The following is a 13,861-nucleotide window of genomic DNA, read 5'->3' on the forward strand; positions in this document are numbered from 1 at the left end:
CTTACGTTTGCCCAATGTTGTGTAGCTTTCTGGATTTTATACTTATTGGGTACATATTTATTTATTATACAGTACATAAAATTAAAATTCAAATTCAAATTTTTTAATGTAACTGAAATATTTAATTGTGGGCTATAGAAAATAATTAAGTTATAGACCATATTTATATGAAACATGTGTATACTTACTGCATATTAACCATATGTAACACCTGCATATGTGTTTTAAAAAAGACTACCAGATTCTGCCTCCCCATTTGATTTCCATGCCACCCTAGGAAAATTTCTCTAGATCCGCCCCTGGACCTGTCCTGGACCAGCAACACCAAATCAGTGACAAAAAGAGCTAAGCAGCGACTGCATTTCAAGACCAATTCTTGCACTACCCTGTATTGTACTGATCGACTCTGTCTGTTGTATTTATTCTGTGTACTATTGTATTTATTTATTGTCATTGTTTTCTATTCTTACTCCCTCTGTATTCAAGTACAATACTGTTGTACTTACTCTTAGATTATCTTATTTCTGAATAGTTGTAAGTATGTATGTATATTTGAATTTTCCCATTTTATTTTTACAGTTTGCACCTTTGATCCAGGACGATGATATTTCGTCGCACTGTATACTTGAGTGCATGTTGTTGGGTTGACAATAAAACTCTGCTTACCTTGAATTAAACTTGTGCATTAGCGAATGAGGCAATGAGCCTCTACAGGCCTCAGACAGCATGTTAAATGTTAACGTTCATGACAGTTTAATTAGAAAAAGACCAAACAAGTATGGCTTGTTTGGAAGGGCCAGACCTCGACCTGACTGAAATGCTGTGTATAAAGGAATGCTTGCAAATGTCAATGAATTGAAGTTATTGCTGCTAATCTGGAATTCTTGGCTGAACAACTGTGAGGATCACCAGCCCGAGGAAAATACAAAATACACATGACTCCGTAACAAAGACAATTCATTCTTGAATGAAGACATTGATCAGACACATTTAAAATGCAGCCAATTGTGTTTATTATTAAATTATTGAGGAAATAGAAAGGTGGTTGGGGGGGGGTAAAGTAGAGGGTAAAAGAAAGGGATAGAAAGGAGGAAAGAGATAGAGGAGAGAAAGCCCCAATAATCCCCTCTGAGCAAGCACTAGGTGCGACAGTGGATAGGAAAAACTCCCTGTAAAGGAAGAAACCTATGACAGAACCAGGCTCTAGAGGGGGCAGTCAACTGTCGGGACTGGTTGGGGGGTGAGGGTGAAAAGAGAGAGAGGGGGGAGGGAGATGGGACAGGTGTTAGGAGTTCTAGGGAGCTAGGGGAGGGAGAGGTGTCAAGGTGTCAGGAGAGAGGGAGAGGGGAGGTCAAAATTACGATGGAACAGAGGTGGAGGAAGACAAGGTGACATCAGCAGTGGAAAAAGTAGAAAGAGTAGAAAAAGCAGGAGTGTCCTTCCTCCAGAAGAAGCAGAAGCGTTTCTTCTTCTTTTCCAGGAGCTTTTCCACGAGAACCTTTTTCTTTAGGATGAGGGTTCTCAGCTGATCGATTGTTTCGGTATTCTCCTTCTCAAGTCTCCTGCATGTTTTCTCCACTTCTTCTAATTCGGCTTGTTTGTCTTCAAGCCTTCCTTTCAACTCATTAGATGTTTCCTCCTGCATTACCTTTGCCTCCTGCATCTCTGTATAACGCTCTTGTAATTTGTTGTGAGTGTCTTCTAACTGCTGACTTTTCCTCTCGGTTTCTTGAAGTTTGCACTGCAGGTCTTCATTTGTTTTCTCGAGCTGCTGCTTTAGCAGCTGCACCTCAGTGTTTTTGCGCTTCAAGGTGTTTGAAAGTTCCTTGAGTTCGGTGTTTTTTGTCAGCATGTCATTGAGCTGACTCTGCATCACTGAGCACTGTTTTTGCAGTTTCTCCTTCTCTCTTTCCATCTCAGTTGCTTTGTAGTTCATTTTCTTGTAAAGTTCTTGCAACTTTTGGTTTTCTCTCTCAAAGTGCAGGAGTAAACGTTTGTCTTCTTTCTGCTTTATGTCCTGTTGTTCTTTCTCTTGAAGCAGCTCTTGATATTTCTGCTTGTGCACTGCAGTTTTATCAAGTTTTACTTCAAGCTTTGGAGTTGGCACCGCATTTCTCTCTGGTTTATTTCCAGTTGTTCTTTTTCTTGAAGAATCTGGTCATTTCTTTGTAGTGCTTTATCAAGCTTTGTTTTCAGCTCGCTTTCTAATCGCTCACTAATATTTCTCATATTACTTTAACTCACTAATTTAATTAAAGGGTTTTGTATTAAATTATAATGGGATAAAAAACCACAATGCACATGTGCAAATAACAGTAGCCAGCTGCTGCCACAAGAGGGTGATGAATTAAAGGTTCACAGAGAGATCTCTTTACTTTGGGACATTTAAACAATGTGTATTATTACATTTGATTAAACAAGCACTGCTTTTCCTCCAGGCTTCTAAAACTCTTTCAAAGTTTCTTCTTTTCAGTCGTTTTCAGTCCAGTCCTTGTACCAAAAAGTTATCTCATGAAACTGGATGAATGGAGGACAAAAGAAGATGTTTCAGACCTAAACCCCCACTATCTACACCAGCTGAATAGCATCTGAAAATCACATCTTTAACAGACAGACAAAGTCCAGCAAAGTCTCCACACAGGACCTGAGAGATGCATCTGAACCTTCAGTTCACTCCAAGATCACACATGTGCAGGAGAACTGAGTGCTGCTGTCAGATTTAAAAGTGCTTTAAACATGATGATACTGTCTTTGTTAAACAGCAGAATAGGTTTATAAAGTATCATTAACTAAAAGTGGTGAAATAAATATCTCTAAATCTACTAAATGTAGACTTTTAAATTTCGGACAGTTTAGTATTACAGCTGCTGATTAAACAATAGAGACAGATGTGTAGTAAAACTTTTATTTAGTGTTTCAAGTCAAAAACAAACAGAGCAGAGATACAGAGAAAGTCTTTTGATGAAAAAAGAAGATACTGAACGTTGAGTTTCCCCTAATCATGTGTGTGCAGCTGTGTGAATGAGGCTGTGTCGAGTGTTCAGACTGAGTAGAAATGCACTGTGCTTCTCCATTTACATCCTTTAGTCAAAGGAGCTTGCAAAGAAAATCGCCTGAGGATCATCAGGGGGTCCTTTTGTCCCTCTGTGGGGGGAAACTCCCACTAGGTTTATATCTGGGACTCTCCACCATTTGACCTTAGAACTGAAGAAGCTTCTCGGATGAGAGGTGAAACGTCTTCAAGTAACTTAAAGAAGTCCAGACGCTTTTCTTTGCAAGCTCCTTTGACTACGATGACCTGGATGACTGAGAACCTTCACAGACATATTTACATCCTTTAGATCCAATCTTGACTCTTTTGCCCACTAAAATAATAAACCAGTACTTTTTTCTGTATGTAATATAATCTAAAGCAGGGGTCTCAAACTCAAATGAGCTACGGGCCACTTCTGGCACCATCATCTCATTGAAGGGCCACTTTAGTGTCCAAGTAGTACAAAAAACAAACACAAAAACACCCATTAATATTTCCTAAAATGTAGTGTTTTGTTTGTTCCATTTAATTCAAAATATTGTGTAACAAGACAAAATTGCAAACATGAACGCAATTTTTTTCCCACTTAACTATCTGAAGCCTTTCAGTTTCATTAGTCATATGCAAGTTAGCACAGGGTCAACATTGCAATGAAATGTATTTGACAAGCAGAAGACAGTCACTCAGCAGTGTAGTACAGTAGTTTCATTGAACTACCAAATAAACAGCTCTTTCTGGCCAGACACGTGGCAGCACTTTTGCTACAATGTTGTTTGTATTTAACAAAATAAAAATGCAGGCATAAGCGTACACATTAGTTTTCAACTCCAAGTGAAAATTGTTTTCTTTCTCTCACTGAACAAACACAGCCAATCCCTCAACATGTTTGCATTATCTTGTAACTATCTTGTAATAATAATTAAACTTAAAGTGTAGTTTATATTTTAGTTCTCAGACCTTTAAAGTGCAAAATAGCTAAAACAAAAGAAAGCTAGGCTTTACTTTTACTTTGTATTGTGGTGAAAAGATTTAAAATTCAACAAAAAAAAAAAAACATGAAGGGACACGTCCTACAGTCAGTTTTACAGATTTTACACAGAAAGAATCAATCTACTGTTTACTTTATATTTTGCTTTAGAAAACATGACGAGAAACAAAATACGAAATCATGTTTCTTAAATATGTGTAATGTATATGTGTTGCAAATTTGCAGTACCATTCACTAGAAAAAATAACCCTGCATGGTTAAAATCTCAAACTCTTAATATTTACTAAAGCCACTTGTGGCTCTTAATATTAAGTACAAAGATTTTTTCAATTACTATGTGACATACATGTTTGTACAGTTTGAATCTGTCATAGGCTCGAGGTAATTTCCACAAAGCAAAAGGCATGTCCAACGTATTTATTCTGTTTATAATCTGTGAAAGGCTGCGATCAGAAATGGAAGTATTTAAAACTATAATAGTGTAAACTGCTGCTCCTTTATTACCTTTGTATTTGTGGAAGAAATCAAAAATGTCTCTATATCTGTTCCTCAAACCCCCCCCCCCCCCCCCCCCCACACACACACACACACACACACACACACACATGAGTTAATGTAGCCTGGCTATATTAACCAGCCCAGAACACAGATTATATTTGGGGTTCTTTTAATCTGAATGATAAACTAAGCGCTCAGAAGAAAATAAGGAAAGGTTGTAAAAATAAAGAAATAAAATTGTTACAGACAGTTCTTATCCAGTAACAGCTTTGTGCACTGGTAACCCACTGCTACTGCAGGTTATTTCCCCAACTTTATCAGCATCTGGAACTCAAGGACGTCTAGCATCATTTTGTGTCTGATATAAACGCATACAGAAATAAAACAAACATGGCTTCTCCTGCTAAAATACAGAGCCAAGATTAAACTGTTAACAAGGTACATTTTCCCTCTTACCCACAGAGATAGTATAATACAAGTGTGAACTCAAATACATACAGTGCATGACCCCCAAAGAAACAGCGCCATCCAGTGGCATGTCCCATAATATCGACCTTCCACCTGGCTACATTAACATTACAATGAAGATTAACTGAATAAAAATATAATGGTATTTTTTTCTAGAGCTAGACCTCTGTTTGCTACCGTCTTACCAAGTCTTCTTGTGTTTCTTAATGAATGTATGAATGAATTAGAAACTACAACCTAAAAGAGAACAGAAAACAAAAGTAGCATAACTGTGTGTGAATACAGTACACAACCTCACAAAAACAAAATTAAAATAAAGAGACTCAGACAATTGTAATTCTAATCTATTTCTTTCATACTTTTAAAAATCAATAACTACTTTTTCAAAACATCAGGCACTTGTTTCACACAAGACAGTATAAATCATACACCGTGTCTAAAATCCATTGACAATCCATGAAGGCACAAATCTAACTTCAAGTTGGTGCATTATTAGTGCTGGTAAAATGTAGGGCTGTGTGAGGAACAGCAACTATGTGCAAACATGTGGATCACCACAGCAGATCAGTGTCTTCTGTCGTGATGCCTTAAGAACTAACAGAGCAGCAGGAGGCACACCGACATGACATCTCTGCTACTACTGGCAGTTATTATTTTATTTTTTATGGCTGCTGACAACTTTGACTTCACTGGTTTGAGACTCTTGAACGGGGACACCGAGGGACTCCTCCGTGCTTTTAGATGGCATCATCAAAACTGTGCTAATATCCTCGCTGTCTTCTCTTTGAAACATTTCCTTTAATGGTGTCTCTAAATTCCAGCCTTGGTTTTTTGCAAATGTGTAAACACACCCAAAGAGATCAGGAAACAATGCCAGAACATCAATTTGGGCTGCTTCCTTGGGACTGTGAACAAGGAAGGTTTTATTACTGGTTGGTTGGTTGGTTGGTTGGTTGGTTGGTTGGTTGGTTGGTAGATAGATAGATAGATAGATAGATAGATAGATAGATAGATAGATAGATAGATAGATAGATAGATAGATAGATAGATAGATAGATAGATAGATAGATAGATAGATAGATAGAGTCACTTGTAAATTAGTTTAACTCACTAATGCTCATGGAGATTGCGTATAAAGCGCAGTAATCCCAACGTGTTTTCAGTGTAGGGCTTTTTACCTTCCAATTTCTGAACCAGCTCTTGTGGAAACTGCAACAAAAACATTCGTTATGAAGCGGATTTTAGGAATCTAGACATTTGATATTTGATGTTACAGTCACCTTATTCTTCCACTGCTTAAAGGATCCGTCCACGGCACATTTTTCTACAGAATCAATCAGCTCCTGTTCAGCCTTTCTATAGTTTGCAACGTCGTCTCTGTTGCCGATCTTTCTCAAGTATTCAGTTTTCCTGGAAAGGAAATTATTAAAAATAAATACAAAAAATAATAATAAATAAATACAAAAAAACTGCATTGAGCATTTAAAATTTTAAGGAGAAGTATGTAATAAAAGGATTTAGCATTAGCAGAACATTTTGCTTAACTAGGTTGATCAGTTTGTTCTAACATGAACATCTGTATCCCTCTTTGACAGGCAGAAATCAAGAATTTAAAAATATGTTTTTTATTAATTGTCAATAATTCCCTCACTTTTCAGAAGTCCAGAAGAAGGGATGGTTTAAGCATTCTTCTACTTTGGGTCTGTCCTTTGGCTCTTTGTTGATCATCCACTCGATGAGATCCTTTGCCACCTCATCTTGAATGTGATCCAAACTGTACTTCCCTCTGTGAATGTTGAACTCACATTCAAAGGATTTGCCAAATGGATGGTGGCCTCCAGAGAGGATATAATAGATCAGCATCCCTGCCACCTTAATAACAACACATATTATCAGTTTCGGTATGATTACCAAGCCATTTTTCAGTTAATCAAGTTTGTGTTCAGACTTTACCTGGATGTCTGTGCTTGACTTGTATGATATCACAGATTCTTCTGCTAAAGTCTCTCGGGCCATCCAGCATCTGGTTCCTGCACTGCGTGTACGTAAAGTTGTTTGGCCTTTGAGTAAGCGTCTGCTTATGCCAAAATCAGCTAATCTTGCCCTCCCAGTAACATCTGCAGGAGGAATTATGTGAAATAAAATCATATCTGGTAATCATAAATTAAAATGTTTTTGTCTTGAATGTCAAACATGTCTTACCAATCAAAACGTTCTGGGGTTTGAGATCTCGGTGGAGAATTTTAGGATTTTGACAGTGAAGCACCTTTAAACTTTCAAGAACTTGTTTGACAAGTTTCTTTAACATCACTGGGTCATGGTCATTGTTCCTGATATATTCTTCCAGGGTGTATTCACAAAGTTGCAGACAAAGATATCCAAAGTTCTCGTCCTCTGCAGCATCAACATATCGTACGATATAAGGATGATCGAGTTCAGGATGTCGTAGAATTACTTCTTCGTTCTTCAGCACTTCATAGTTGCTTTTAGACATTCTCTTAATGGCAACTTCTGTGCCGTCCTCTCTCAGCCCCAAGAAGACTTCAGTACCATCACTTCCCTTCGCTATTCTGAATTCTGCATCATTCACATAAATAATGCTTCTGATTCTGGATATTTTACTGTCATCTGAGCCAGCAAGCATCTCCAGTTTGTCCTTCCACCTCTTGCTGACTGGATCCCAGTTTAGTTTTTCAGATTTTTCAATGGTGCTGTATTCAAAAGGCTTCACATTTGAAGTTGATTCTACAACAGGAACTTTTGTTGTTGGATCAGTTGCTGCAGTGGAAACTTCAGCATTTGGGTCTTCTTGCTTTTGTGTCTTTTCCTTCTTTTTCTTTTTCCTTTTCTTTTTCTTCTTGGCCACAGACGATGCTGCATTTCCCTCACATTCTGAGTTTGGTTTGCTCAGATATTCTTTCAGACTTCTCAGCACCTCTTTCAGCTTTTCATTCATTTTCATATCAGCTGATGTCAGTATGTCCTCGGGCACTGAAGTTACACCCACTGATGTAAAAATGTTAGCTGCCTGTTCGATTAACCGTAGGTTTGCCAATATACCGTATGTATAGACCCTGATGTTAGTCGAGAGCTTCTCATTTACAAAAGGGGCGACTGTTCTGCATAACTTCTCGAAAAAGTCTAAGTCCCAGTCCTGTGTGCCTTTTGTTTTCTGTGTTATCACATACAGTGTTTGCAACACTGCTTCACAAACACCACTGTCTTTTGAGTCAAGCTGTTTCAGTAGTTGTGGAACTATAGCTACTGCATGCTCATTTGTTATGTCATCCATTGTACAGAAGACTGCATTTAAACTTTTAACTGCCAGCTTTACATGTGTCTTAGTGATGTTTGGAAAACGACTGGCTGCACGTGCAATTTAAGTGTTCACATTTCCAGTTTCCTTTAGCCATTTAATACACGCCTGGCAGTATTTATCTGCACCTGGCCCTGTAACAGTAAAGAGAAGTTCAATCATGGTTATATGGTTCTGAGGATCTTCCAACAGCATCTGACTGTTAAAAGTTCTGAAGACTTCTTCAGGTGTTTTTTCGGAAATAGCAATTGTAGCATCCAAAAAATATTTGATTTTGGAACAGAATTCATTTCCTTTGGATGCAATTTTATGAATCATCTCAGATAATCTTCTGTTTTGAACAGGATGCTCAGGATGAGTTACAGGTAAGAGTGCTACCGGTGCACCAGCAGAAAGAAGCACATTTACAACATCTTCTCTGTCATTGGTGGCAGCAGTAAGTAGTGGTGTGAAATCATGGCATCCATTTGGATCAGCCTTTGCTTCTAGAAGTTTCTCCACAAAAAAAAGTGGAGCCTTGGAAAGTGAGACATAATGCAAAGGTGTCCAGCCATATTGAGAAGGTTTATTTGGGTCTGCACCTTGTTTCAAGAGATAAGTACATAAATCTCTGCTGTGTTTTACAACAGCAGCAATCAATGGTGTTATGCATTCCTTCCACTCTCTAGAAGGGTAAAGTCCATTAATGTCATTGTCCCTCAGTAATTTCTTGAGCTTTTTGCAGTTATCGTTAAATATACACTGTACTACAGGATGTGTGTCTGTTGGTTGGGGGAGTGTCAGTTGAAACTGTGCCACTGGAAAATTCATTTCTTTGCTTGCCTGTGGAAGAGAGAAAGAATTAATATTAGCAAAGTGATACTGAATTTGGTTCTGCTTTAAACTTGGTTTCAGAAACCTAAACAAAACTCTGCGCAAAAATATCAACTTGGAATAGAGAGCAACAGATTTGGACACAAATAATAAATGCAATATCCATCTTCTTCCGCTTATATGGGGCTGGGTCATGAGGGCAGCAGACGATGTAATGTTATATTACAATATAAAGTAGTACATTTGTATTTGGAGACAATTTACACGGGTCCTTAATCGCAAAATTCCTAAGATACTGAAGTATATTCTTAACAATGATATCTTAGACAAGGGCTGCCATACCACTTAAACTTTGAACTTCCTTGTTGAACAAAGTGAACAAACATAACCCAACCTATGAGGGGCTGTACAAGCCAAAATTCATACTTTCACTCTCACATACACATACAATGTTGGATAACACCTCCCACCCACTCCATGACATGCTGGTCAGTCACAGGAGCACGTTCAGTGAGAGACTGAGATTACCGAAAAGCACCACTGAACGACACAGGAAATCTTTCCTGCCTGTGGCCATCTCCCTGTACAACGCATCCACTTAACACACGGTTTGCTGCTACAACTACACGTTTCTTTTCCAGCTATTTATTTATGAGTGACTTATGTATGTATGTATGTATGTATGTATGTATGTATGTATGTATGTATGTATACATATGTATATATTGTACTATTCTTAGTTAGTGTATTGTCTGTCTTGTCTTAATGTTGGTTTATAATGGAGCACTGTAACAAAAAATAATTTCCCCCAGGGATCAATAAAGTATTCTGATTCTGATGATTCTGATATATTCTTCTTTCAGGCACATGTATTCTTATTTTTATTTTCTATGACAGTATGTTTGCACTGAAGCACCGCAGCAATTTCTTAATGTTGTAAACCTGCTCAACATTTGGCAATAAAACCCTTTCTGATTCTGATGTATTGTCACTCTCACATACATACATATATTTTCACTCTCACATACATATATTGTCATCTCGCACACCTTTATTCTTATTTCATATCCATGTATATTCACTCTCACATAAATCCATTAATCTTCCTTTCACACACATGTATTCTATTTTTCTTAATGCTACATATTTTTATGCTGACATATATTTATTCTCCTTGCAGGTGCAGCCCTTTCTAGTCATACATATATATACATACACTTTACCTTTCAACACATATATATTTGTACTCCTATACTCATATATACATACAATCCCAGTGTTTATCCTTTACCCTTGCATACATACACTCTGACATTCACATCTGCATTTCCTAACACAGGACGTTAATCCTTTAAGCAGGAAGTTATTCTTAAACCAGGAAATGTAATACACTTGGAGAACTTACTTGACATACCCAGACCTAAACCAGAAGAACCAAGCAATGAAGCTGTTCAAAGTCATCCTGCTTTCTTTGCTAGTATTGCAGTTAATTTGTCGAGTAAGTAGTAATGAAAATGTGTAAACATGAGAATAAAAATATCTAAATATAAAAATTAAAATAAAACTACGTGAGAGTGAAAATATATGTGTGTGAAAGAAGAATATATGTGTGTGAGAGTGAAAATATATGTATGTGAGAGTGACAATACATGTGCCTGAAAGAAGAATATTATGTATGTGAGAGTGAAAGTATGAATTTTGGCTTGTACGGCCCCTCATACCAACCCAAACATTGCAAATGGGATCAAATTACAACCCAACACTCCCCGTTAGCTCAGTGCTTTTCTTAAGCAAGCAGAGATTATTTTACAATACTTTTGTGTGTGTGTATATATATATATATATATATATATATATATAAACACCCTGCACGCCCCTGCGGGCGGTTTATCCTTCAAGCTCGGGTCCTCTGCCAGAGGCCTGGGAGCTTGAGGGTCCTGCGCAGTATCTTAGCTGTTCCCAGGACTGCGCTCTTCTGGACAGAGATCTCCGATGTTGTTCCCGGGATCTGCTGGAGCCACTCGCCTAGCTTGGGAGTCACCGCACCTAGTGCTCCGATTACCACGGGGACCACCGTTACCTTCACCCTCCACATCCTCTCGAGCTCTTCTCTGAGCCCTTGGTATTTCTCCAGCTTCTCGTGTTCCTTCTTCCTGATATTGCTGTCATTCGGAACCGCTACATCGATCATTACGGCCTGACTGAGCATGTGACCCACATGCTGTAAGGCTATAGCAGAGCCCGGAAACAAATCCACCCCAATGTCTTTTACTGCCTGTCTGCCCTCTGCTCTCTCTCCCAGTTTTTTCAGTCTTTTCTCAATAAAGCTAAAAAACAACAACAACTTAAACAACAATCAGAGGATTGTAAGGAAATGAACTTACAGCGTCGACGTAAAGTACAGCTGTTACATTTAAGTCAAGGTCTCAGGTATCTTCCGGCTCCTCCCATTTATATAACACATACAGCAAAATTGTTAGATAGGGAGTGGGAGGGGTTGAGTGTATGTCAGGATACAAGATATTTTTGTACTGCTGCTGCCAACCTAGCCTGCAGGTTAATGATTTATTCCTTACAGTGGTATTATCAAATATGAAGATTTTGCTGGCAGCAAACATCCTGCTACAGTTGGTAACATGTTTTTCGAAGAGTAAACCTCCAATGTTCTGTAATGGTCCCTTGGCCTTGTACTCAGGGTTTTGAATTTTGGGGATGATGAGGGGGTTTCTAGTTTTTGTTTTTTATAATCTTGTATTTTGGTCCTTTATTCTTTATTGTTACTTAGCCTTGTGGTTACAGAGTTTTATTTAGTTTCTTGGTGCTTATTATGATCCTGTATTCTGTGCCTTTTGTTTTCTGCTTGCTTTAGTTGTTAGATTTGTCTCTTCCTTTTATATTTCCATTCTGTTCCTTTTCTCTTGTTTCTCTTGTCTGTTTCAAGTTTGTGTGTCTTAACCCAGGTTTCAGTCTTAGTTATTTCCTGTGTTATTCTGAAAGTCTCGTGTCTCGTGTGCTTTGTGTTCAATTCTACTTTCCCGGTTTCTTTATTTTAGTTTCAACTGTCTTCTCACCTGTTGGCTGTTTGTGTGTCTTATATATTGTCTCAATCTTCCCTTGCCTTTGTTGTGTTCTCTCGCTCAGCACCAGCAGCCCAGATCAGCTGATCACAGCCTGTACACAAAGAAAATCTGCTGGAACTCTGAGTAGAAATTGTGATTCTTTTTCCATTGCTGAGCCACTACGACTGATTTTAGAGTTCTCCCACCTGCTGAACCCCACTTTAATAATAAATGAATATAACACAAGTTTCAATTAACTTTGGACAAAAATAGCTGGTAGAAAAATCCTCAGACCCGCCCCCTGGAAGAGCCCCACCCCGATAGGAAAGAGGTCCAAGCCCCCCCAGACACCCAGCACTTGCTGACAGCAAGTGCTTCAAAAACAGCACTTTGTTCTCCTGCAAACTGAATGTAAATTGATGATTTTGAAGGGAAATCCTCTTTCTTTCTGTTATTTAAACCAGTTAACAGAAGGATGACAGGATCACATCATATATGCAGTACTGTGCAAAAAATCTTTAGCCAGGTGTAATTGATTTATTAAAACACAGAAATACAGCATATAATGAATGTTTGCAATTCTAAGGAACTTCAAAGTCAATGATTAGCATGACAGAGCCTATGTTCCAGCAGTGAGATCATTTCTGATTCAGTGAAAAGTAGATGAATCAGCTGATGGTTCAGATGCATCTCTCAGGTCCTGTGTGGAGACTTTGCTAGACTTCTGTCTGTTTCTTAAAGACATGACTTTCAGATGCTATTCAGCTGGTGTAGATAGTGGGGTTTTTAGATCTGAAACATATTCTTTTGTCCTCCATTCATCCAGTTTCATGAGATAACTTTTTGGTACAAGGACTGGACTGAAAAAGACCGAAAAGAAAAACTTTGACAGAGCTTCAGAAAGCCTGGAGGAAAATCAGTGCTTGTTTAATCAAATGTAATAATACACATTGACCAAAATGTCCCAAAGTAAAGCGATCTCTCTGCTTTCTTATCAAACAGCTTCTGTCATAAAGCTTTGCAGCCAACCTTTACTTTGCCGCCATCTTGTGGCAGCAGCTGGCTACTGTTATTTCCACATTCGCATTTTGGTTTTCTGTTCAATCATATTTTAAAACAAACTCCTTGAACTCATTATTGGATTGAAGTACTATATGAAATATTAGTGTTAGGTAAGTCCCCCATTTCAGTTTATTAAATTTGATTTTGCTGACATGTCCTGGAGATTTACACTGACAGCAGGTCTGCATTACATCATTATGTTAGAGAGGCTGATGGAGGTGTAAACTCCCTCCACTACGGTGTGTATTGGATATGAGCTACATTTAATCACAGTTTTCTCATTTGTCTGAATATTTGAGTTGAATCAGGTTTCACTGTGTAAGTTGTAGATTTGTTCCCTCTGTGGAGTCCACAGCTCCATGAGTGAGCCGCTTCAATGACAGCTGGCACAAAAGCTCTGTCCTGACTGCTTTTAAAAACACAGTCACCAAGTCTCATCAAGAGTTTGACGATGACGATCAGAAAGTAAGCAGCTGTCTTTGTGCACTACGCAGCACACTCATCTCTGTTTGTACATTTGCACCTGAAACTGTGTTTTGTTCTGTGTGTGTCTGTGTGCGGGATGCCCACGAGTTCCTCGTCTGTGCTCTGGATGTGCTCCAGTGTGAGTTCTCTAAGCTGCA

General features: G+C 38.4%; 1 protein-coding gene across 1 annotated transcript; it reads right to left on the bottom strand.

The window, feature by feature from the left end:
• Positions 1-4,619: 4,619 nt before the first annotated feature.
• LOC146580379 (serine/threonine-protein kinase/endoribonuclease IRE1-like) lies at positions 4,620-11,558 on the bottom strand. The gene is made up of 7 exons (XM_085269593.1): positions 11,502-11,558; positions 7,191-9,126; positions 6,942-7,105; positions 6,640-6,860; positions 6,269-6,398; positions 6,100-6,197; positions 4,620-5,893 (listed from the first exon to the last, which is right to left on the bottom strand). The coding sequence occupies exons 2-7, from the start codon at positions 8,278-8,280 to the stop codon at positions 5,644-5,646; spliced, it is 1,953 nt and encodes a 650-aa protein (XP_085125719.1). The 5' UTR covers positions 8,281-9,126; positions 11,502-11,558; the 3' UTR covers positions 4,620-5,643.
• Positions 11,559-13,861: the final 2,303 nt, after the last annotated feature.

The sequence above is a fragment of the Mchenga conophoros genome, linkage group LG3, assembly GCF_057382185.1.
Source record: "Mchenga conophoros isolate Kocher_MC1m ecotype Shallow Benthic linkage group LG3, M_conophoros_male_GT1.1, whole genome shotgun sequence".
In the NCBI taxonomy this organism is placed as follows: domain Eukaryota; kingdom Metazoa; phylum Chordata; class Actinopteri; order Cichliformes; family Cichlidae; genus Mchenga; species Mchenga conophoros.